At 56.5% G+C, this 24,056-nt stretch overlaps 10 protein-coding genes across 10 annotated transcripts; 8 read left to right on the top strand and 2 right to left on the bottom strand.

The window, feature by feature from the left end:
* Positions 1-871: 871 nt before the first annotated feature.
* On the bottom strand, positions 872-1,105 carry PG986_006389 (uncharacterized protein; the record flags this gene model as incomplete). The annotated part of the gene is made up of 1 exon (XM_066842611.1): positions 872-1,105. The coding sequence occupies one exon, from the start codon at positions 1,103-1,105 to the stop codon at positions 872-874; it is 234 nt and encodes a 77-aa protein (XP_066702473.1).
* Positions 1,106-4,487: 3,382 nt separating this feature from the next.
* On the top strand, positions 4,488-7,565 carry PG986_006388 (uncharacterized protein; the record flags this gene model as incomplete). The annotated part of the gene is made up of 5 exons (XM_066842610.1): positions 4,488-4,765; positions 4,892-5,170; positions 6,112-6,168; positions 6,240-6,816; positions 6,957-7,565. 5 exons carry the CDS (start codon positions 4,488-4,490, stop codon positions 7,563-7,565), a joined length of 1,800 nt encoding a protein of 599 aa, XP_066702472.1.
* A 24-nt stretch (positions 7,566-7,589) lies between these two features.
* PG986_006387 (uncharacterized protein) lies at positions 7,590-7,904 on the top strand (the record flags this gene model as incomplete). Its single annotated transcript, XM_066842609.1, has 1 exon — positions 7,590-7,904. One exon carries the CDS (start codon positions 7,590-7,592, stop codon positions 7,902-7,904), a length of 315 nt encoding a protein of 104 aa, XP_066702471.1.
* A 481-nt stretch (positions 7,905-8,385) lies between these two features.
* Positions 8,386-8,997, top strand: PG986_006386 (uncharacterized protein; the record flags this gene model as incomplete). Its single annotated transcript, XM_066842608.1, has 1 exon — positions 8,386-8,997. The coding sequence occupies one exon, from the start codon at positions 8,386-8,388 to the stop codon at positions 8,995-8,997; it is 612 nt and encodes a 203-aa protein (XP_066702470.1).
* Positions 8,998-9,781: 784 nt separating this feature from the next.
* Positions 9,782-10,918, top strand: PG986_006385 (uncharacterized protein; the record flags this gene model as incomplete). Its single annotated transcript, XM_066842607.1, has 2 exons — positions 9,782-10,115; positions 10,221-10,918. The coding sequence occupies 2 exons, from the start codon at positions 9,782-9,784 to the stop codon at positions 10,916-10,918; spliced, it is 1,032 nt and encodes a 343-aa protein (XP_066702469.1).
* An 864-nt stretch (positions 10,919-11,782) lies between these two features.
* Positions 11,783-12,866, top strand: PG986_006384 (uncharacterized protein; the record flags this gene model as incomplete). Its single annotated transcript, XM_066842606.1, has 3 exons — positions 11,783-11,824; positions 11,897-12,698; positions 12,763-12,866. 3 exons carry the CDS (start codon positions 11,783-11,785, stop codon positions 12,864-12,866), a joined length of 948 nt encoding a protein of 315 aa, XP_066702468.1.
* Positions 12,867-14,416: 1,550 nt separating this feature from the next.
* Positions 14,417-15,567, top strand: PG986_006383 (uncharacterized protein; the record flags this gene model as incomplete). Its single annotated transcript, XM_066842605.1, has 3 exons — positions 14,417-14,994; positions 15,159-15,232; positions 15,293-15,567. 3 exons carry the CDS (start codon positions 14,417-14,419, stop codon positions 15,565-15,567), a joined length of 927 nt encoding a protein of 308 aa, XP_066702467.1.
* A 588-nt stretch (positions 15,568-16,155) lies between these two features.
* On the top strand, positions 16,156-18,140 carry PG986_006382 (uncharacterized protein; the record flags this gene model as incomplete). The annotated part of the gene is made up of 3 exons (XM_066842604.1): positions 16,156-16,995; positions 17,054-17,911; positions 17,973-18,140. The coding sequence occupies 3 exons, from the start codon at positions 16,156-16,158 to the stop codon at positions 18,138-18,140; spliced, it is 1,866 nt and encodes a 621-aa protein (XP_066702466.1).
* Positions 18,141-19,421: 1,281 nt separating this feature from the next.
* PG986_006381 (uncharacterized protein) lies at positions 19,422-20,311 on the top strand (the record flags this gene model as incomplete). The annotated part of the gene is given in 3 exon segments (XM_066842603.1): positions 19,422-19,831; positions 19,843-19,921; positions 20,024-20,311. 3 exon segments carry the CDS (start codon positions 19,422-19,424, stop codon positions 20,309-20,311), a joined length of 777 nt encoding a protein of 258 aa, XP_066702465.1.
* Positions 20,312-20,824: 513 nt separating this feature from the next.
* Positions 20,825-22,666, bottom strand: PG986_006380 (uncharacterized protein; the record flags this gene model as incomplete). The annotated part of the gene is made up of 3 exons (XM_066842602.1): positions 20,825-21,472; positions 21,540-22,365; positions 22,440-22,666. 3 exons carry the CDS (start codon positions 22,664-22,666, stop codon positions 20,825-20,827), a joined length of 1,701 nt encoding a protein of 566 aa, XP_066702464.1.
* Positions 22,667-24,056: the final 1,390 nt, after the last annotated feature.

The raw sequence follows: 24,056 nt of genomic DNA, 5'->3' as shown, positions 1-24,056 counted from the left end.
CGCCGTACGACATACCGTTGGTAGAGGTGCAGGTAACTAAAGGGTCTCCAGTAGCATCTTGTACCACGTAGTAACTGTCATATCTCTAAGTACTCAGCTAGGTAGCTTGGCCCTGACCCGACTAGAAGAAAAGCCGGAACTCTAATTTGGCAACATGCAGTCGAGGCCAAGCCCTTTCGTATCGTCTATGTTCATATTCAGCCACTACTTCGGCAGTGCTCGTACTAGCTCAGACAAACGCTGTCTTGCCATAGTCGGGTATGGGGGCGCTGCTTAATAGCAGTCGCTAATATATACTCACGCAACACGACATCAAACTTAAAAACAGTATAAGCGAATTGGGTGGGTGTCGAGTTCAAGTAGGGTATATATTCAAAACTCCAAATAATAGCAAGGACCGACAAGAAATGTATGAGACACGAGACGGCATAGCTCTTTTCCCCTCCTCCGCTTGCAGCCAGCACTTGGTCAGTGATACCAGGCCAGGCCTGACCCCTTGCCTTGCTCCTCCCCTCCTTCGCTTGAAAAAATATACCCGAAGAAAAAGTTCGTTCGTCGCGTGCTGGTCTAGTCGTCGAAATCGGAAACTCGGTACGAGTACACACCATAAGTCTATAGCTCCGTAAAAAAAAGAAAAGGAAAAAGTTTGTTTCCGTCATTAAAAGTGAAAATGGGCAACGCCCGTGGCCGTCATCTCAAGGATGTCGTAGGAGAGAAGTGAAGTTTTGTTGTTTGGCTTGTGGGTTCAAGTTCAGACAAGAACCGATAAACACGAACCGAGACCGTGGCTCCACACGGACTGAGGCGCCCCCAAGTCCCACAGGGAGTCCCGCAGGGGTGATGGCCTAACATCTAGAGTCGCGTCGGGGCTCTATTTGGGAACCGGGAGGCTGACGGGGTAGCTCCTCAGCGAACGCCTGATGTAGGGGTGGGTTGTGACATGGACTGTGGCGTTGGTCGAGTTGCCGGGCAGCGTGCCGTTGAGGATGGGGCTGAGGGTGCCGTTGGTGATGGGCAGAGTGCCGTTGAGGATGGGGAAGGGGGAGGCAGCAACAGCGTAGACCATGGCGAAGACGGCCAGGATGGCGAGGGTGAAGCGAGACATGGCGGCGTGGAGTGTAGTTTGTGCTTTTCTGGCACTGGAGAAGCGACTGGAGGTGGAGCGAACGCGGAAAGAGTGTGAAACTGTCGACCTTACTTCGGACGATGAAAGGACGGATGAACAGGCAAGCTGAGACCAAATATATAGAGATGGGGGAGCGAACTGTGGCCAAGGCGAAAGAATCTTGAGTCGATATGTGTTGGGTTTGCTCGGTTTTAAGTCACTTGCTTCTGCTGGCCTGCGCTGGTATGAGTCGAAAAGCGAGAGAATAAAAAAAGTCAATACATATAGCAGGCGCATATACCCACTCCTAGGGATCGGCACTTGTCAATGGGACCTGCCGTGAGGATGCATACAGGACATCTCGAATGGCCTGGCAGCCCGAGTCAATATCGAGGCGTCGTCATCCTGGGGATGGCAAAAAGGGCGACCAAGGAAAAGCAGCCCACCGAGGTGCCCTCCTGCCCCGTCTGGGTACGGAGACCGAGTGCGGTGCAGACTCCAGAGGGTGCAGCAAAGGCTTGATCTGCGCTAGTTGCTGCGCGGGCGGGTCTCTGTGCCCGGGTATAGCACATATCGAAAGTGATAGCGCTGCGGCAAGGCTACCTTGAACGTCGGCGGGCGGGTACATAGAAACGGCAGGGGTCGCTGACTCGACCGCCATTGTTTTACCCCCAGGACAGGCAGGGTCTGCAGCGTGATAGGTGCGGCTTTGCCAAGCTAACGATAAAGTTGAGACGGATCGGCAATTGTCGACAGCCCCCATTGGTTCGTCCCTTTTCTTGGGTGAATAAAGGAAAAAACAAAACGCTGTCGAGGCCCCTTTTTTCACCCCTCACTAGCTCCATCATACCACTACGTATGACGGTGAATAGATATCGAGTCGCATCTTTTCGCAGCATCATCCGTGACGTGGTCTAGATCAATAGCTCGATAACACACTTGTGGTAAGATGGAGCGGTTATTGATCCAACCTGCAGCTCGCTCTTGGCACTGCCTCCCTTTCGACAAAGCATTTTTGGCGATGCAGGCGGTCGCGGCAGAATGAGATGGATGCAGGTTCATCAACGCGGCTCATGCTTGGTGCCGGGCCATTGGTTCGTTAATATGCGGGCAAGGCTCTTTGGCCCCAATTGGGAACCCATCCTCGTTATCTCTCCTGCCTCTTGCTTCCTAATGCGACCCTACGCGTCCTTGCCGAAGGGGGATAAAGAAGAAGAAAAAAAGCAAGTCGTACGAAAAAGAACAGTTTCGAAGCGGGAGGCCGCAGACGCTTGGCGCACCCATGCGTTCGGGCTTTCAATTGCCCTCTCCAGTGCTGGCGATTCAGGTACTCACTCTTGACGCCACCTGCTGTCGCGTCAAGTTCGAGAGAAGCCAGTTCGATAAGCTAACAAGAGGCTTATGCAGGAGTCGGCGATGGCGTCCTTGGGGCCGTCACACCATAGCAATGGGAAGATAACGAGGACCAAAGGAAGGCAGTAAGCCCATCCTGCTCCGTCGGCCTCTCCTGATCGTTCGTTCGCCCTGCGGACTCTTAGTGGTGGAAAAGCTTGAGGCGATCAGGAACGGGTTGCATATGGTGTGTTGCGTCGATAAGCTTGGCCTGCTGGTTCCTCGTGGGATCGGCCGGTGAATCGGTCGCCCATGGAAGGCATTCCGAAGAGGCAGCCATTACCTAAACTAGCCAGCCGTTTCAGATATGCGAGCCGCAAGCACATGGGAAATGTGGATTGTGACTGCGTTTCCCGGCTTTTGCCCAACTACACGTAACCTAAGCCTGCCACCCCCGGTCAGGAACCCCAGTCGGCGGCCAAAAGCCCGGTGTAACCTCGAATCTGTTTCCTCCGGGTACAAGCAACAGGCTTTGAGAAGAAAGCGGCCAGGCCCAACACTGCCGTGGACGTTGATCTTAGCCTCATATGGGTGCCGCCTTGATATTACCGTATATTGCAATTTCCTCAACTGTCGATTCAGCAGGGTCGGCAGGGTCGTCGCCTACGCAGGATAGAAAGCCGTCCATGCACGCATGCAGCCCGGCGTCTCAATCGTTGGGTAGCGACATTCTTTTTAAACCCTCTCCCGACTCACGGACTTTTCGATCGGTTGACCGAGGCCTGGCAATTGGAACCGGTAGGCCGTCCTTATCGCTAGTGCTATACCTATGTGGCAGTCGCTTGCAAGTGGTGGTCATCGAGGCGTCATGATATCCAGTGCCGTCGCAGCATCCTCAACAGTTCGACGAGTCGGGCTGGCTCTGTTCCCTAGGCAAAACTCACCGCGAGCGCCGGTCGCAGATTCCGACTTCAGAAGCGGAACTCCGTGATACCAAGAAGGCCTTCATTTGCTGGGTGGCATGGGTGGTAAGAAAACTCGGACTTGGGCCCAGAGATCTGCGCCGTCATGAAGATCTCGATATTGAGGTGCGGCATCTTCCGGACTTTCAATTATCCATGTGCCGACAGGGACCTGTCTTCTTACTTCCCCTATGATCGCCGTGACCTTGTCATTCTCATTTTCCCGTCGTGGTCGCGATCGTTCGCTTCTGGAAAAACCGGAGGAGGGCGTTTGACTCGAAGAAAGCGGACGGCGAACCAGGTGCGTCCAGACCCAGAACAGCCGGCTTGGCGGAGACCTCAACCACAAAAACGCCCAGCACGCAATGCTATGGTGACGAGGCCTTCACCCACTCCCAACCAGCCCGCTCTCTTGTCGATCGGCGACTGTGTGAAATTGAGCGCGTCCGGCGGTGCCGAGGATCTTCCATTGGCGATGCAGTCCCAGCATCAGCCAAATTGCATCTGGACTTGATCTCGAATATCCGCGGAGAATCTCGAAAGGTACTTCCATCATCCTGGATGGAAACCTTGGGTGATCCAAGCAGGCACGAGCTCTCCACTGAAACTCAATTGTGTGGTGCTGAAGATCCAGCGCAGCGGCGTCGGCTGGGGTGGCAAGGTGGCTGGGTGGCTGTGCAAAGTCGAAATCTTGGGTAGCATCTCGTTCGCAATTAAAATGCAGCGTCCTTCTCTGGTTACGATTGATCTTGACCCAGGTTTATTTGCTGCTGCCAACGGCATCTTATGATCTCATGATTTCCACATGCCCATCATGCGGTCTGTAGTGATCCGTAGAGGCGCTGGTGGTGTTTCCAACTGAGGGTGGCCAAGGAGCGCTAAACCGCAACTGAACACAAAGGAAATGCAGTGGCGCGCACAGGAACGGCTGACGCTTCTGCCTGAAGGGAGGCGCAGTCAATCTTCAATTGCATCGCGTGTTCACCATCTCCATCAACTTCAGAGTCCAATCGCATCCTAATCTACAACTATTATCGACGATATATGCATAATTCATCTCGTACATCCACGCGGATAAGTCAGTAGTCATGTCGTCTGCGCAGGAAGGAGTCCCCCAGGCGTCGGCCGCGCAGCCGGAGGCAATTGCCCCTGCTCAGCCACAACAAACACAACATCAGTACCAGAGCAAAGTAGAACCACCGCAGCAACAACAGCCGCCCAACAATGGCATGATGCCTCAACTGCAGGCCCCTGGGTATGCGGTGCCTCTGCACTGCCTCGGTGACCTGCCCGCCATCGTCGACTGTCCCTTCTGCCACCACCGCGTCCTGACTCAGACCATTGAGAACGACTCTAGTATGACCCTGTGAGTGTACCCCCTGTGCTTGATCGTCGCCTCTTCCTCCATTAGCCCCCGAACTGGTGAATGGAGCGGCGCATTCCAAGCATATATAACTCGTAGGAACTTAAGAACTAACCCCTCGTCCCCCAGCCTCACCGGCCTCGCCCTCGGCTTCGCCTGCATCTGCCTCGCCTGTCTGCCCTGCCTCGGCGGCTGGTTCCAGGACGTGGACCACTACTGCCCCGTCTGCAAGCAGCGCGTCGCCTTCTCGCCCTACGGCAAGCAGACCCAGGTCTTCTTCCCTGCGGGGCCCATGATGCCGCAGCAACAGTACGTCATGGGCCCGTACTCGCAGCACGGCCCTCCGCAGGCGGGGCCCGCGCCTCCTCCGGGACCGGGGGCGCCGGGGCAGCCGCCTCAGTATGAGAGGTATGCTTAGAGGGGAGGAAGGAGAAGTGCGCGGTGCGAGGATGCAGTAATGGTTGTTGTTGTTGTTATTCTTGTGGAAGGCGTTGGTTGGTGGGATTGTAGAGAAAGCGGTCAGTTTTACGAGGCGTTTAATCGGGGAGTAAGGAGATGGTGTGATAGACACTTTATATGTAGAAGCTTAGTGCCTATGTTGTTCCAAGTAGTATAAATGCCAGGTAGACCACTGTCATGAGTAGTGTTTTCCATCCGTGTGAATCCCCTTTCGGCTCGCCTCATGAACCTCAGACATTGGCAATCTTCAGCTTCGCCCTTTGCTCAGGAACATCTACTCGGACGTGGACCCTTTTAACTTACCAAAATGTACATAGCGAGCAGTGGCTTTATAAATGTTGGATAGTTTATTGAGTTTAGGGGTACTAGGGTTTAATACCTTCTTTTCGAGTCGTTATGTGTTGAGTCTACTCGGGTTTAAGTCGCTTACTTCTGCGGGCCTGCGCTGGTATAAGTCGAAAAGTAAAAGAACAAAAACATTGGCTTCGGTGTTAAATTCGAGAATGAGTTTCTATATTTAAGTGGAAGACTTTGGGATAATATACTATCTTTTCACTTGGTACACTAAAAACAGAAAATAGGGGCTCCACCGAACTTTCACCATAAACGAACTTCCATTTATTAGACATTCCCTCATGGTTTTAGGGATAACTGTGACCTATGTCTGGATACACTTAGCTTTTATTATATTGAATTCTTTAACAGGACTTATAACTAGAATATTAAGTCCTTTACATCTCACCTTCCAATAGCACGCTTGAGGTACACGTCATGGAGGCGTTCCGGGCAAGCATACGCAAAAACGTACCGCTTTTTTCGAGGATGTACGACCTCCCATACAGCTGCTTCACCAACCAGCGATGCGATTTCGAGGCTAATTCACGTAATAGGCAGAACCACCACCAGCCGATCGACGACCCACGCCCGCAGCTATGGACGAATCTCCCGTCCGAGCTGCGGCGCATGATCTTCCACCACCTCGCTAATCTTAAAACGGTCGATATGAAACAACGCTTAGCCGCCTACGCCGGCAGCAGTTCTTCGAGCCCGCCACGTGGTACTCCCTGGAGCTCCACCAGGACGACCTCGACGAGCTCGAGCGCTACGTCTCGGGGCGCCCTGGTCGCATCTTGGCGCTGCACTGGGTCCACCTCAGGCTGGCCCTGCCGCGGTACGGTTGCCGGAGCTGCGGCAAGGGGGAGCGCTGGGTCGAGCGGAAGCGCAACAACGCCATCCTGGCCGGGGCGCTGGCGCGGCTGTTCGGCATCATGGCGACGTGGTGCGGCGACGGCACGACGGGCCGCGCTTGGCCGCTCGAGCTGGAGCTCAGCGCCCATTCGCCGAGCGAACTGGAACACGGCTTCAAGGCCCTGAAGTGCTACGAGAACGACACCCAGGGCGAGGGCCGCAAGGCCCCCCGAGTCGGCTCGGGCGGACTCGAGGACCCAGCCCACGGATGGGCCAACCAGAGTCGGAACCGCACAGCGACGGTGGGGGAGTTCCTGCGCGTCCTGGGCGCCGGTTTGACGATCGAGGGCTGGGCCTCCTCCCTGTGGAGGGGCGGTCCCCCGCCCGCGCTCCCGACCGTGCCCATTGTAAGCTCTTCCTGATCCGCCGGCAGTTCTACCGGCGATTCGCGGCGGTCGGGTGTCTCGGCCGCATCCTGGCGGCCCTGCCGAACTTGACGACCTTCCGGTACGAACCCTGGAGGTCGATCCCCACTGCCTCGGGGGAGGACGTCAGGAGGCAGGAACAGCACTACCGGGATCTCGTCCGCCTGCTCGGCGAGCGCCCAAAGATCACCAAAGTCTGCATCTACGAAGAGTGCGACGATTTCGACAAGATTATGCGTCGCCCCGACGGCCGCGCCATACCCCGGAGGCAAAGGGACGATCAGATCGGCACAATGCTGGCGCGCGCGGCACCGGGTTGGAAGGAGGCTTACTTGTCACTCATGGTCGACGCCGCGGACTTTTTCCACGAGTTCTGGTCAGAGACGCCCACGGCGACAGCAGAAATAGGCTCCTCCTCCTCCTCCTCAGTGGGAACACCTCACGGACCTGTATCTGACTTCACACCAACTGCATCCGGGAGAAGGCATGGTGTCCCTCCTCAACGCGGCAGCCCGCGCCGCCATGGCGATGCCGAAACTGAACCAGCTGGCGCTGTGGACGGCAACCGGGGCCGCGCCTGCGTGTTCCGTTATTCCAACACCCTCTTTGATGACCAGCCCGGCAGAGTCCTGGCCAGCACCGAGCACGCGCGCCTCCGCCCGGAGCCACGGCAGCTGTGGGCGCGCATGGCGGAGCGGCGGCGGGGACCGCGTCTCCCGCTCCGGGTATAATACCTCAACCTGAAGAGGCGCAATATGCGGTCGCGCGGCTCGGCCCTGCTGTTGATCCGGTGCAATTCGATCGCGGCGCGGAGTTCGCAGAGGCAGATGGTCACCAACGCGTTCATGGGAGTCGAGAAAATACTCAAAGAACACTCAAGTGCAATGGGGCCCGAACCGGTAGAAGAGCGCGAGGCGGGCACGGCCCGGTTTCTCAGGATGTGGAAAAACCCTGCCCATGCCTTTGGGACGGACGACGATGTCATGAACGTTATCATTTGCGGTGGTGTTCTCTGCAAGAACCCTGAGTCCACCCATGCAGCCATTATACGAGTACTCGCGGTTGCGTAGCCCAGAAAGGCCCGGGCTAGTACAACGGATCAGTTGTGAACGTACTCGCTCATAATGTTCCAGATCCCGGGTCTTGGATATTTGGCTACTCCGGGTGTGGCAACAATGGCGCCGTTGGTGACGGTGATGACAGCGTTAGTGGCAGCTATATTCACAAAGCAGTGCATGTGCCTCGACTTTTGTTTTCATCCTACCCCGCTGGCTCGATACGTACCAGAGTAGCCCGGCGAAAACAAACGACTTCCAAAGAGCAAGTTACCCTTGTGATAAGCTTCATCCACCAAGTGCGAAAGAAAGCGCGCAACGAGCAAATTCTCGCCAGTTATCGGAAACTCAAAAGACGAACCATTCACAAGGCATTACCCGAAATTCGAGGTACAGAGAAACTTGACGGGTGTTAAATACCCTGGAACATACCGAGCCCAATGTCAAGCGAATACCCACCCTTCTCATCATCCACCCCCTTTTCCAATCCCTCAGCATGTCTACAACAAGAATGGCTTCGCCAGCAACAACCCCAGGTCCCCGGCCTGTTAAAATAGTTCCATCAACTACCAACAACAGCGGCAACAACGGCAACAAGAACATGCCCCAGAGCCAATGGTCCCTCGTGAACTACTGGGGCCCCCAATGGCGCAGCCCCGCCCCCGAAAAAAGCATGGAATGCCTCGCCCTCTCCGTCATCACCGCCACGCTCCTCGCCCTGGCCCACCACTTCGCCCAGCGCTTCTACCTCTCCCACCCCGCTGCCGCTACCGCCGCTGCCGGCGCGGGTGATCTGCTGGTGCTGACCATCTACCTGGTCGTCCCCATCAAGCTGCTCGGCCTCTTCGCCCAGGACCGTCTGCTGCGGGAGCACATGACGCTGCACTACTCCAAGTACGCGGACCCGTTCGCGAAGCACGAGCCCCTCTACGCCGGCCTGATCGCCGCGTGTGCGGTTCTGGCCGCTCGGGCGCTGGTGCCCGGCTGCGGGCTGGGGCTGGACCTGCTGCTATACTCGCTGGAAGCTTGGTTTTGGGCTGGGTACTGGTTTGAATGGTGGACTGGAATGTTTTCCCAGTCCATTTTGGGAGGACTCGGGGTGGTTTAATGAAAACTGCATCTGAGGATTTTATCTCTTATCCGTATGTGCTGTCTCACATGCCTGGATTTGGTTCTTATACGTCTTCAGAGCGGAGGTCAGAGTAGGGAAGGTGAGTTGCATGCTCTGGTGGACGAAGAGCACAAGCTCCAAGAATTGTATACATAATTGGCAAAGAACCCAGCCAAAACAACACCAAAACAACACCAAAACAAAATATAATAAATATTAAAACCAGATACTATCTAGTGCCAAGCATAGAAGCAAAGCATCCGACTCGATCCAGGAATACCCTGGTTGAACAGCGGTAGCGTCCAAGTTCGAACAGTGTAGCAGACGAAGAAAAAGAAATCCCTTCAAAGCTGGTTTCAAGTCGTACGGGATGCCACAATAAGTCCGCGAGGTGGGGCAGTTACTGTCTGCCAGATAAGCAAGGGGTGCTTACACCAAAGCTCTCCCTGGATCACCTCGCCATACGTTCTGAGAGGCTCTAGCAGCTCGACAGCTTCTAGGCATGACGTACTATGGCCGCAGATCATCTTCCTTTTGGTGTTCCCGGCCTATTCGTCGACTGATAAGGCGTCGTAACCATCGGCGCTGTGGCCGTTCCGATTGCAGCGTCGGGGAGTTGAAACTCGCTTCGGGGAAGCTCATGAGCGGGTTGCGTCATCGTAGCAAACAACTGCACTGCATACAGCACGCGTCGCCTTCGCTTTTCCCTGCGTCAGTGACGATACTCGCTTTTCGATTCACATTTTGAGGGCCACCAAGTCCAATCTAAAATCAGCTGAAAATGTCCCTCTGTCGAGCAGTGGTTCGTAGGCTGCCCGCCTGTCGACCAGCTTCAATTGGTGCCGCCTGCTTCTACGGAACCAGGCCCAACAACACCGCGACAACAAACAGGCCGTTCCACACAGCACCACTCCTCAACAAGAAACAAACCAATCCGGTGACAAGTGAGCAAGAGAAGGTCAGGCATAGCGAGCCGTCGCCTGTTGGTCGCGAGAACATAGGTGCCAAACGGTTCGCAGACTTCGAGCTTGCCGGGAAAGTATTCGTCGTCACCGGGGGCGCCCAGGGTTTGGGCCTGGCATTAGCCGAAGCTCTAGTCGAGGCTGGTGGGAAAGGTCAGTACGCTCATGGCTCGCATCAGTTTCACTTGGTGTTCCAAAAAAAAAAAAAAAAAAAATTGAACGACCAAAGCCCAAAGCAGCTGACAACCATTATTGCAGTGTATTGCGTCGACCGATCCCCCGAACCCGACGAGCAATGGCGCCAAGCCCAAGAGCGCGTGGTCCCCGAATGGGGCGGCTCCCTGCACTACCGCCAGCAGGACGTGTCCGACACGGCGCACCTGGACCAGCTGATGCAGGCCATCGCGGACGAGAGCGGGCGCCTGGACGGGCTGGTCGCGGCGGCCGCGATCCAGCAGGTGACGCCGGCGACCGAGTACAGCGCGCACGACGCGCGCGACATGCTGGCCGTCAACTACACGGGCGTGCTGCAGGCGTGCACGGCGGCGGCGCGGCAGATGCTGGCGCGCCGGACGCGCGGGACCGTCGTCATCGTCGCCAGCATGTCCGGGCTGGTCGCGAACAAAGGGCTGCTCTCGCCCGTGTACAACTCGTCCAAGGCGGCGCTGATCCAGCTCGCGCGCAACCTGGCGATGGAATGGAGCCCGATCAATCAGGAGGGGAGCGGCGGGATTCGGGTCAACTGCATCAGTCCCGGGCACATCCTCACGCCGATGGTCAAGAAGAACTTTGAAGAGGTGCCGGGCCTCAGGGAGAAGTGGGAAAAGGAGAACATGATGGGACGGCTGGCCGAGACGTCAGAGTTCAAGGGCGCCGTCCTTTTCCTATCGAGCAAGGCGAGCTCCTTCATGACTGGTGGCAATCTGTTGATCGATGGCGGGCACACCCAGTGGTGAGCTCTGAATAGCTTATGTAGACAGCATGTTGAGTCATGCGCAGGCAGTCCTCAGGTATGGCAGGATATATTTCATGGCAGGAATTGTTGGATGATCGTGTAGAATTCGTGTCGTTGCATATCTGGGGTTACCGGTGTAGCTCAGTGATGCCCACCCACTGTCGCTCCAATAATGGGCGCTGAGCGGGTACATGAACCCCTCTAACCCAAACCCCCGCCACCCCCCAGAATGACCTCACGGTCTACCGGAAGGCCGCAGCGACTGCCTGGTCATCCCTTGACGTATCTACTCCATCCAAATACAACCACTCAAACCAAAAGGTTATAGATCTCTACCTCTTTCCGTCTTTGGATTCATATAGTATATATCAATTCTCAATCCAAGTAGAGCTTGCATCGACCAGCATCATCATCACCGTCGGCTTATCACTCTAGGAACTGGTACGAAAGCTCAAGTCGGATCTGCGTGTTTCAGCTGGCCATCGGTTGAGTGCATCTTCGTCTATTTACTCCGAGCTCAACTCAGCTCAGACGTGTACTCGACTCTACAAAAGGCAACATCTGGCCCTGCTTCGGCTGCAGCTCATCCATACTCCCACCAGCGCCCACGGCCGTATAAAGCTCAGCTTCAGCGACGCCAGACCTTTGTCTCCAACTGATAAGCTGAACCACGGACACGCTCAGCACTTGGACTCCCAGGACGGCTTGCCAGTCCCTTACCTACGCATACTACCTCGGGAGAGGTGCAGCAGCAGCAGCATATCAGAAATAGCAAGGGGCGTGCTCGGCTCGGCAAGAAGCGTATACTGTATCCCTGTTGCCCCGTGATCTCTCCTTTTCGGAAGGGCTCGTTCATCATAGCGCCATGGCGAGCTCCCCTCCGTCACTCGACTCGCTGCCAAGCGAGGTAAGAACCGCCCGCGAGATGACTGACGAGCCAACCAACGGAACCGAGACTGACACCACCTCTACGCATTAGGTCCTCATCCACATCCTGGAGTCCATCCCCACCCGCAAAGTCCTCCCCCTAGCCGGCCTCAGCCGCCGCTTCCACGGCCTCGTCGCGCGCCTGCACTACGCGCGCCTCGTCGAGGCCCTGGCCCTGCAGGACCACGAGATCATCCTCGAGTGCTACCACCCCACCGTCAAGATCTCGACGCCCTACCTCTTCTGCGACTACGTCGGCACGCCGGGCCTCGCCGAGCAGTCCCGCGGCGGCTCCTCCCTCTCCCCCTCCACTTCCCTGGATGGTAGCGGCGACCCCAGCCTGGCCGGCATGGACGCCCTCTACTCCCGCTTCCGCCCCGTGCAGCAGGAAGACGACCGCCGCCCGCGGTCGCGCTACCCCAAACGGACCGTCGTCGAGGGCCTCGCGCAGCCGCTCCAGGACCTGCCGAGCCACGACGTCCACCTCGACGCCGGCGAGCTCTTCTCGCAGCTCGTCACCGTCACCAACCTCGTCAAAGTCGAGCCCAAGCGCAAGCTCATCGTCGACGCCGTCAACATGACGGACGGCGTGATCCGCGTGTGGCGGCAGTGGCTGGCCAGCGAGGCGTCATCCCCATCAGCAAAACCGGCCCAGGGGCAGGGGCAAGCATCTGTGCAGAGTAGCGGGAGTAGTAGTAGTAGTGTCTTGGACGACTCGGCGATTCTCTGGGCAGACTCGAAGCAGAACTGTGGGTTGAGGATGCGCGTCGTCGAGAAGGCCGACGAGCAGGCCCCCATCCTGGTGGCGGCCCACAGCGACGACTCGGCCATCTCGTACAAGCTGGAATTCGAAGGTACGTCAATCTACTGAGGGGCATATTTCTTCTGGCGAGCCGTGACAACTGACTTCCCTTCCAGAGCTGCTGATCCGCACGAACCAGCTTCTCCTCAACGTGGAAAAGTCAAAGGGGCACCAGGTTGTTCACACAGCAGGTAAAGCAGTGGTGATCGCATCCGTATAGAACGCTCTCCTTCGTTTCCCTGGCACGAGGGGGCCACTCGTCGAGTCGGGAAGAAGACACGCATGCCCAGTGCCGCATCTCTACGCTCTGAACGGGGGAGAGGCAGAGATCAGGCTCTACATCAGCGGGCGGCCGGGTGAATATGCCCAAAACAAGCATGAGCTCGAGCGAGGTGCGCCAACGAATGCAAGCTGCATTTGCGCAGGTTTCTACCAACTACATCCATCCTTACCTATCCTTTCTTAAGCCTAGTTGTGTGGCCTAAATAACTTCCCCCCCCCATTGCGACCTTGCGGACAATACTGTCATCACGCCGCGCGGAGCGGTTCAACGGAACGCATGGGCGCTGGCTCGGGGCCGCGGGCTGGATAAATCGGGTCTGGCGAGAGCGTGTACTACTATTCGCACACCGGCCTCGGGCGCGCTCGAGACCGTCAGGTGCGCGCTGCCCATGCCGCCCGCCTTGGCATGCGTCTATTCGACCCGGGTCGCAGGTGCTGTTATGAATAGGGCGGCTGATGAATGCACAAGCGAGCATCGCTTGGGCAGAAAGCGAATTCCCGGCGTTGGCTAATTGGGCTGGGCGGTGGGTTACATAGGACATGAGAGGCACCTGTTTCAAGTATATACTATGGTTAAAACTTCCCGTCAACCAGTACTGCTAGACAGACAGACATGCAGCCTTCCCAGAATATACATGTCCAGAAGAAAACTCTTTATCAGCTTTCTACTTTTCATGCGCGTACGCACAGATAGCGAGTGTTTCACGAACAAAATCTTTTCTTAGCCCAGCCAGCATCGTACGAACGGACCACGTCCAGTCGTACGAATAGGACAGGAGAGAAAAAAGCACCTGCGTACTTGTTTGGTTTCGAGACGACGTCTATCCCTTCATCTCCTGATGCTGTGATGCGATAGGCCCCCGTGCGGATTCAATAGGTGGTAACATATAGGGATGACTGCTGAGCGATGCAACGCAGAAAACCAAGTTTGCGGCCTGCGCGCGCCCTGTATTCTTCCCGACGCCTGGGCAGAACCCGGAAAGAAAAGGCCAAGGCGTCAAAACGAAGGCTTCGGTGGTATTCGGGGTGGCCCATACTGCAAGACTGACTGACTGACTGACTGATGGCTGTGCCGCACCCACGCGGGGCTACTTGGCGAGACTGTCGAATGCAACATCAAACAGCGAGAGCGGCACAAACGCACCGCGGGCCTGTGAAAGCGTACACTCCCAAAAGCACGAATACAAAAAGAGGGAGCATATGTTGGTTGGGCTTGAAGCCGAATTGTCTCCGCGCAAAGATGTGTTTGCATAAACATGCAATGTGATGAGCACCAGTGAATCAAACACGACGTCGTCCGGGAGCCGGAGACCGGAGGCGTGAGGGTGGTCCAACTTACGGAGAGGGCGAAAGCCTGCGGCGCCAATCGCAACCACTCTGGATCACGGCGCGACTCCTCAATTGGGGAAACCTGCTCAGCAGATACCAGGGGCCGTTTAAACATTACGTTGCGTTTGCATTTCCATCCGATGTCAAGATGCAGCCATCATGGACGTTGACGGGCAACGGAGAGATCGTGACAGCAGCGCCTGCGCTGTCTGTGTGTGCATGGGAGCTGGTGGGTTCAAATACGGTGGGCTTTTGGGCGTGCTAACAAGCCAATCGCAAACAATCCAGGCTACTGGTAGTCCAGGCCCCAGGCCCTGTCGGCACAGCTTGCCTCCTCATAGGCGAACGCGCCCGCCAATGCCCTGTGTCGCTTGGGCCCCCGACCCCGACCCAGACACACCTGGAAGAAACCCCCGACACCCATCCCTTGAGACAATGGAGATCTGCAACAGACCGCACCACCCTCTCGTCGCTCGAAAGGTGGACACGTCAGTTCGTTTGGGTGTGTGTGTGGGAATACATACGCGTATGGAGCATCGCATTCGGGCTTGTATTCTGTCACGAAAGGGCCTAGGCGCCGGTTCGTGTTGCGCTGCCAACATTTTTGGCATGGCCAGTTGCGACTTCAGCGTCCCCTCCGGCGTGGATGGATACCCCGTCAAACGCTCCCCCAACAAGGCGCGCGCCCAGCTCACTTGGCCTCAGGCCAAGGCCTCCAACATTTGGCATTTCCCAGCGTGTGACCTGCGGACAAGGCCGTTGCCGGACAAAGGTTTCCGGAAATACAACAAAACGTGACGAACGATGGGAATAGATCGGTTCGAGTTGTGAGATTCGATTCACCAGAGATCGTCTAAGCCGCCCTCGCGGCAACGCCGAGCACATATGCTTATGCTTACAGCACTGATCCTGGTAAGTGGTTCATTCGGTGCGAGGCCAGTGGTCCTCCCCTCCCGGCCGAGTGTGCTCGAGCTCGTGAGCCGCATCCAGCAATAACTTGGCCGCGGCGCAAATGAGTGGCAATTGGCGATATAGGCTTGAGCGTGCATAAAGGCAATCGAGACCTCTGCATGTCCTTTTCTCGACAAACGTCGCCGTTCGGTCTGCTCGTCCGTCATCCCAAAGATGAGATAAGAAGTCCCCGAGTGGCAAGCCTCGACAGCTCACCCACCCCGCACGCGTTTCAGCCTCTGCAGTATGTCACCGGGGACGCGTTCCTTCTCATTGGGCCTCACAGAGCGCCGAGTCGCGCCTCTCGAGCTTTGGTTATGCAAAACCCTCAACCCAAGTTCGGGCACAAAACATACTAGCACTTTGGTATGATCTCCTGTAACACGCGCCATCAGACAAATCCACCCGTGCCGCCAGGGGAGAGCGCTCAAGTATGATCGCCGGCAGGGGGGATTCCCGGATCCACCCACCGGTTCGCCCGCCATGTGCAGGGCTGTCAACCGCAGGCCCACATGCCTGTCCTTGCGTAATAGAGGGAGGGAGATCCGTGAGAAGAAAAGCCAGACGGAAGACGCCTCTTTGACCTCTTCACCTTTTCCTGCAAATGTTGCCACATGATGCAGAGGCGGCAGACCGGTAAATTGGGAGTATCTGCAAACATCATCCCTGGTTGGTGTTTTGAAGAACCTTTACGACGGTCCCTACTGCAAACTTGCATGGTCGTCTCATAGTGTCCCGCCGTTTCCTTGCATTCCCTTCTTCGGCCCCGGCGGTCATATCTTTGACTCGATATTTAATTTAATCGCTTCGTTTTCCTGGAAGTCGATCTTCCTCGATCCCTTCGTTTGCGCGCCGGCCCAACTTGGTTGGGACAAGACCCGGCTTTTTCCTTGTTTTCCGTCTAATTCAACAGTGCGACAACACCCGCAGGAGGGCTAATAATCACCATGGCCGATATGAATGAAAAGGCGAACGGCTTCGCGCCGCCGTCGAGGACATACCAACCGCCTTCCGCCGAGGCGTATACCGAAGCAGACCAGTACGGCTCATATTCGCCAAACTCGAGTCGGAGGTCGAGCGGGGCATCATCTAGGAGGGCCAGCAGTACAGCCCACCCGGGGACATTGGTGGGCGGCGAAGAGGAGGACGTGATTACGCAACTCCCGATGAGCAGGACAACAGACCGGCCGCCGAGGCCCCCTTCCAAAGATGATTATCGGCCCATGACCGCCTCGAGCAAGCGACTATCGTTGACGAGCTGGGTCTCGAAACGCAGCATCAAGTACGGCACGGGACGGTTCGCGCGGGTGGAGTTGGTGCCACAGCCTAGTGATGATCCCGAAGACCCTTTGGTGAGTTATCTTGTCGTCTATACGTCCTCGCCGCAGGCTAACATCACACAGAACTGGCCCATGTGGAGGAAGAACCTCAACTTTCTGGTCCTCGCCTACATGACGGCACTGATTGGCGTTATGAAGACCATATTCATCAGTGTAAACGGTCCTATTGCCATAAGGAATAGTGTATCATATACCGCCGTCGTGTCATTGACCGGTGTCCCGCTCATGGTATCTGCCTTGAGTGGAACGCTGAGTCTCCTCGTGGCGAAACTATACGGAAAGCGACCCGTTTATCTGTTTTCCACAGCCTTCGTTTGGATCGGTGTTATTTGGGGCTCGCAGGTGGTGGACAGCTTTGGCCAAAACATGGCATCGAGAGTCTTCCAGGGAATTGGATGGGGCGCGTTCGAAACCCTTGTCCTCGGCTCTCTGCAGGACACGTTCTTCGTAAGTGGGCCCTCGAACGCCGTCCTTGGGATACCAGATTGCTAACACGGCGTAGGAGCATGAGCTAGAGCCTCGAATCATAATAACTAATGTCATCTCTGTTGCCACGACGTGGGGAGCACCTCTCCTGGGCGGAGTTGCCTCGGCCGGCTCCATGGGTTTTGCTGTCCAGTACCAGATTCTCAATGCTTTCTTGGCAGTCGGCGTGTTGCTGGTGATATTCGGAGCCCCCGAAACCGCGTTTGATCAAGTCGCCGCTGGCACAAGCTCTAATGGACAAGGCCAGCAGCCGAGGTTCCCCGCGATCGAGTTGAGCCCGGACGGCATCAAGAGATACATGGATACCATGAAGCCCTGGTCGTACGAGACGCGCGGCACAAAGCTCACGTTGGCCCTGCAGATTCCTCGCGCCACGGTTTCGCCTACGGTCTGCCTGCTCGCCGTCGTCACCATGCTTCCCCAGGCGGCCCTGTGGAGTTTCGCAAGCTCGCTCTCGATGCTCTTCAGCGTTATGCCGTACATGGCCTCCCCGGGAGCCGTCGGCGCTCTAATGGCAGGACCGGCGCTCCTGGCGCCCGGCGTGATTGGAGTGCTGGGCAGCGGCTACTTCTTGAAGCGCTTCACCCCCAAAGCCCACGTAGGTCTGATTGGCGTGGCCACGGTACTCGTTTCCGCCGGTTTCTTTGGGTTCGGCCTATACATCTCGGGCGGCCAGAGCATGCTGACGAGCGCTCCCAAACTAAACCTCCCCGCCGTCTCCATTCTGCTGGCACTTCTGGCTGTGGGCGCCGTGTGCCTCGATTCCACGGCCCGGCCGATGATCCAGCGATCCACGGCCTATACGTCTTCCAACCTGGCCATCGGATTGCGCAATACGGCCGATATGAACGGCGGTCTCCTTTGTTGGCGAAATCTTGTGACTGGTGCTTTTATCTCCGGTCTCCCCCGACGCGATCTGGGCCGCGGATGGCCTCAAGTCGGTAGGTCTTGGCATGGGCATCACGCAGATCTTCCTCGCCATCGCCGTCGCCACCGTGTGGTGGATGTGGGGCAGTGCGATCCTGAGACTGGATGGCAGGGTGATGCGGTCGGTGGATATCAAAGTGTTGGGCAAGCAGGTCAGCTTCTTCGACACCGACGACTGATCTGGAAATCCTGAAGGACGAAAAGACGGAAATACTTGAAAAGGAAAGAATGCAAACACGCTGGGATTTGAACAACAGGAAACAACTGCGATGGAGGACACGGTCCATAGCTCTCAAGTCATTCTCTGTTTGATAGCCAACTAGTGCATCAATCTCGTTCTCATAAGCCCCAATCTGCTTGCCAAATTGCATTTCGGATTTCTTGACTGATCGTCCCGTTTGCTTTTATCCGTAGGCATCTTATCGATGAGGAAGCCGTTTGTGTGCATGTTTGATCGACAAAGGCCGTTCCCATTACACAGGGAGAAATGAGCGAGTTCAATTGATGTTGTGTTTTCAATGGCCAAACTAATGATTAGCCGTGGCTTCCTCTTCCGGCAGAACTGTTCTGGCAGGGTTCCCAACGTGACTGCCCTGTCGCTACCAATACACCACCTCACCTAGGTGAATCGTCGGACATTCGCACTGTTCATCCGAGGCCAAAATATTAGGCAAGGAGCAAATGAAACCTGGCTGATGCCGAGAACCTTTCCTACATCTAGTACTTTTGTTCCTTCGTGCCATGCCTAACCGGCCTCCATTGGCCGTCATCAGCTCGCGGCCCCCGGTCCGAAGTCAGCTTTACTGCTTACGGAGGCTGAAGCCTGTCAGTTGGTATGCCAGGCACGCTACCCACTTGCCTGCTTGCAAATCACATGCTTACAGGCTTACTTGTTTCTATCTGATCCCATTCCACAATAGTTCACATCTTTCAGTCCCGCCCATACATACCATCCATCTTCTGAGCATTCCTCTCTGCCTCTTTCCTTACTGTCCCTTCTATCGTGGCGCTATTACTTGCGCAAGCAAAGCACAGGCCCTGCTACTGACTCGACTGGATTCCACAGCATTAGCGGCAGATAAGTCCCGACCAACTAAAGGGACGCTACCTACCCAAAGGCCCCTCCGGGCCCCGCGCCGGTGGCGTAACGGTGCGGGGCAAAAGTCGAGCGTGATCGCATCCCAGATAGCAGCAGCAGGTTGATTAGACTCTCTCTACCCTGCTGGACGAGGCCGGCGTATCGAGTTGATAAAGTCACGAGAACCAATTGGGCGCTTTCTTCTTCTTCTGTATATACGAGGCATACTCTTTCTCCTGTCCATTGTTGGAATTATAAAAATACAATATCGTCTTTCAGCGTCCTTTGTCTTTGCGACAACAACCGAGGCCCAGCTCCTGAAGCGCCGACATCGCAGCCTTTCAACATTGCTTCGTGATCCGTAACACAACAAACATCCATCATGGGCTCCGAACCAACCCCCGCCCAACGGCCCCTCCGCCTCGCCATCCTCGAGGCCGACACCCCCGCGCCCGGCGTCCTGGCCAAGTACGGCAAGTACGGCTCCGTCTTCGCCCACCTCTTCCGCCAAGCCTGCGCGCCCGCGCCGCTCGAGTCGCAGCTCGCCCTCTCCGCGCACGACGTCGTCCACGACCTGGACTCGTACCCGGACCCCGAGACGCTCGACGCCGTCCTCATCACGGGCTCCAAGCACTCGGCCTTTGAGAACGACGAGTGGATCCTCCGGCTTGTCGCCTACACGAAGCGCCTGCTCGAGGCCCCGGCCCGCCGCGAGGATGGCGGGCGCGCCCCCGTCCGCGTCATCGGCGTCTGCTTCGGGCACCAGATCGTCGGCCGCGCCCTCGGCGCCCCGTCGGCCGCAGCGACCGCGGCTGGGAGCTCAGCGTCGTCGACATGGCGCTGACGGACGAGGGCAAACGGATCTTTGGCGGTGAGACCTTGGTAAGTATGCCCCTACAGGGGGGGAACAAGGAAGAAGGACAGCGACAGCAATAGCAGCAAGCAAGACCCAGAGTTACTGACCCGCCGCCACGTTACACACAGAAAATCCACCACATGCACCGCGACATCATCCACGAGTACCCCAAGGGCACCATCCCCCTGGCGCACACCGCCGTCTGCGCCACGCAGGCCATGTACATCCCCCAGCGCATGATCGCGCTGCAGGGCCATCCCGAGTTCACCGAGGACATGGTGCGCGAGATCCTCGAGATGCGGCACGACGGTGGCATCATCCCCGACGGCGTCTTCGAGGACGCCATCGGCCGCGTGGCCAATGCGCACGACGGCGTCGCCATTGCGAGGGCATTTTTGAAGTTCCTGCGGGAATAGGGTAGCACACCAAAGGAACTTTCATAGGATTTCCCAGGATACATACTCTGGTTAGGGTACCACATTAGACATGGCTGGCTGCGCCCGGGTTTTATGGGTGGCTAAACAAACCAAAAGGCTGTAAATATAAGCGTCACCGCGTGGGCAGAAGACAGGATGGCGTTGCGAGTGGTATTATTCTCGTTCTCGAATAGAATTGATCTAGATTATGCCCCTGTATGTAGGATGCGATGCCTGAAGTATGCTATAAATACATGTGCCCTATGCAATGGTGTATGTGGTATCTTTCGTAAATAGCAGAGTCGTAAAGTCGTATAGATGTGCCAAACGCCGCTCTTATGCCTCAGCCCCGCGATGCTGCGCGTGTGAGAGCCGTATGCCGCTGTGAACGCCCGCTAAGTGTGCAAATGCTTCCCTTCCCCCACCCCTTTTTTTCAATGCAAGTCAAATGCAAAGTTTAGATCCCAATATGAATATGCCCCCTGTCCCCGTATATGAATGCCGCCCCCTTCCTTATGTGGTGCCGATTTCCTCTTCCTCGAGCGTGTCCCACCACTCCCTGGAACGCGGTGCCGGCCGTTCCCTGTGTAGTGCCGCGGCGGCCTCGCGCTCGGCATGTTCCTGGTTTCTGCGATCCAGCGCCGCGCTGGCGTCCCGTAGTTGCTCTTCTCTCGTCCGGCCCATCGTCTTCTTGTGTGTACCGAAACTGACTCTCCTGGCGAACCCCTCGATGAATCCTCCCTGCAGATGCAGCCAGGGCTGCTCCCACGAAGAGAAGAAGCAGCAGTCGACGGCGGCCCCGATACACAGGCTCGCCACGCTCGTGAGCAGAAGCCCAAAGGGTTGCTCCTGGTGGTCGGCCGTCGTGTAAATGTGCGAGACAAAAGGTGCGATCCACGTGATGATGTACATCAAAGGGTACACAAACAAGAGCCGGAGCTGCTTGCGCATCTTCATCCGCGACTGGTACAGCGCATCCTCGGTGACGGACTGGGTCAGATGGATGGAGGATGACGAGGCGTGATTTGCGGGCCGGGTAAAGGGTTGTGTGGAGGATCCACCGCCTCGCAGCGGCCAAGAGGGGGTTTCGTGCGGAGCGGTCAGCCCCGCCACTCTGCTGTTGCCAGGGTAAACTTGGATGGGCCATCTCGAGTCCCTCTTCTTTCGGAGCATCCCGCAGTACGGGTTCTGGCGGTGTAACCCCTGATGCGTCGAGGGCGAAAGACACCGCGGTGGGAGAGGCCGAGTCTAGACCGAACTGCCGCGTCTCAGGGTGGGACAGGGCCTGGAAGTCCGATTCCACCCAATTCCAAGGCACCGGCTCGCTCTGGCTTTTTCGCAGCTGCGTCATGTGCGGCGCTCTGTCGTCGAGCTTGAGGGTGCTGACGGTAGACGTGATGGATTGCTGGCGTTCATGGTCGGGCGCCCGGTCGGCGGCCGTTCGCGGCGGAGACGGGCCTAGAAGGCCGTGGGAAGCCAGAGTCGGAGTCGGTGGCGGCTCGCGGGATCGAGACATGCACTTTACGTGGCCCCTGAAGCCCGACGGCGCGGTGTTGGTGCTGGCTCGTCGTTGATCCAGCTGGAGTCGGTAGAAACGAAACCCGAGGAAGAGATATAACCCCGAGTACGTGCAGATGATGACAGCAAAAATTATATAGCGCGGGACCCAGCTCAGCGCCATTCTATACCAAAGCGGCTGCACCGGCAGGTAACAATGCGGACCGGTATTCACATACCGCTGTCCGGTAATGGGCACGATGGCCGCCAAAATGAGGGGGATGACGAACCAGGCAGCATAGGCGTACCGCCGGTAGGGGTAGAGGCCGTTTTCACCGCCAGAGCGCTGCGGCCTGAGGATGAACAGTGCCGAGTGGATGGCGACCATGAGGACCGCGATGTCGGAGGCCTCGATGGCGGACGTGAGAAAGAATGCGCTCACTTGGCACAATGTGTCAGACGTGTCCACGGGGGTCCCCTGGATGAAGTAGACGATGGGACATAACATCAACCAAAACGCCTTCATCATGTCACTCTGGATGAGCAACATGATCAGACTAGAAGAAATGCCGTGTTAGCCATGGGCGCAATACTGAGGCCGGGACCCGGGCGGAGGAGAATCCAGACTCACTCTTGTCGAAAGCTCCGGCGCATCCTCACAAACCAGTAGAAGGCGACGAGGGCGGCGAAGACGCTGATGGTCGAGAGGGAAAGCGATACAGACTCCAGTATATAGAGCGTGTGTGGGGTGAAGCTGACGGGCAAGCCGTCGGGGTTCTTGTCGACTCCATCGTCGGTGCCGTTTGCTATTCTGGGGACGACGAGCTTAGCAAAGGCGGGATTAGGCTGATGTGCCATTTTGTATATAGCTTGGGCCAGCTCGGGTCATAAAGTGATGACCAGTCCAACAAGCTCAGCATCTCAAAAGTCGTGATATCTCGAAGTAGCTTCGGCGATGGTGGTGAGAATAGCGATGCTGCATCCGGGACATGAACACAACAGCAAGATGCACAAAGCCGGTCTGGTCGAAGACGTCCCTCGGTCTCTCAAGTGGTTCGGAGGATAACCTGGGGATGCATAGGAGCAAGAGCGAGGGAAAAGTATGGTACGAGTGCGTGCGGGAAGGGCGTCCACAAGTCTGGCGATGACCGAGCCAGCAAAGTGAAAAATGCGAGCCAAACCCGAGGCGAGATGGTACTGGCTGGGAAGTAGGTTGTGTGTATGTATGCGTCTGCCGATCCAGGCTACGCGCCGCGCATGATCTGTGGTGGCTGGCGGGAAAACAAGAAGTTTACGTTTTAGGAATGGATGCTATGCTTCTCAAAGAGTTCCCAGTAACTCCCACCCCCCAAACTCAAGGGTCAAGTGCGCAAGCCGGAATAAAGAATAAAAAATAAAAAGCGTAAATGGCGACGAACAAGGAAAAGGAATGGGTCAGCAAGAAGGAAAAAAACACGAATCGGTTCGATGATATGGACCAACCCCAGAATCCAGTCAAGGAAAAGAAGAAGAAAAGTTGGCAAATTACCATGAGATCAAGTGGTTCCACATAAGAACGGGCATGTAGAGCCGAACCGAACTGCCCGCGTTGTTTTCTTCGACTTTTTGGCACAACAGGTTCACTCTCGCATTCATTCCCTACCGCGTTGGAGGTACCTACATAATGCAGGCCGACGGCTTTTGTTCCCCTCTCGTCTACCGAACATGACATCCTTGATGATGGATGGGATGGATATATTAAATTGCCCTGCCTTGTCTTGCCTTGCCTGACGATGTGCTGTATTTTAGGTATTTGTGTTCCTGAGTCTAAGAGGACATTTAAAGTCCCCTCGGGTGGCCCTATCGTACTGGCTAGCCCAGGCTTGCAGGCCAAGGCTAGCAGATAAAGATAGAGCGGGCGCTGATAGATCCCTTAAGCCGATGGATGATGTACTTGTGTTGCGCTGTACGCCTCCTTGCTCAGGTCTGACAAGTACATGCCGTTCAAGGGCACCAAGGGCTACCTACCAGAGCGTTTTTTCTTTCTTTTCTTTGGACGGCGGGCATTCCTGGCGGTGAGGTCGCTACCGTGCCGAAGGTACATGTGTACGTGGTGTACATGCCCAGAGTCCCTGCTAGGTAGTTTCTTGGCGGATGAGGCTTAAATGCGTTGGATGACGATGATTCGATGGCGGCCGGTTGGACTGGTACAACCGCGCCCCCCTCAGGCCCCCCTCCCCTCAAAACATCCCCAGGTCGTTACGGTTTT

The sequence above is a fragment of the Apiospora aurea genome, assembly GCF_038362705.1.
Source record: "Apiospora aurea strain CBS 24483 chromosome Unknown utg000004l_segment0_segment0, whole genome shotgun sequence".
NCBI classification, from domain to species: domain Eukaryota; kingdom Fungi; phylum Ascomycota; class Sordariomycetes; order Amphisphaeriales; family Apiosporaceae; genus Apiospora; species Apiospora aurea.
The sequence above is the reverse complement of the archived record's forward strand: the minus strand, read 5'-3'. Positions and strand labels throughout refer to the sequence as shown.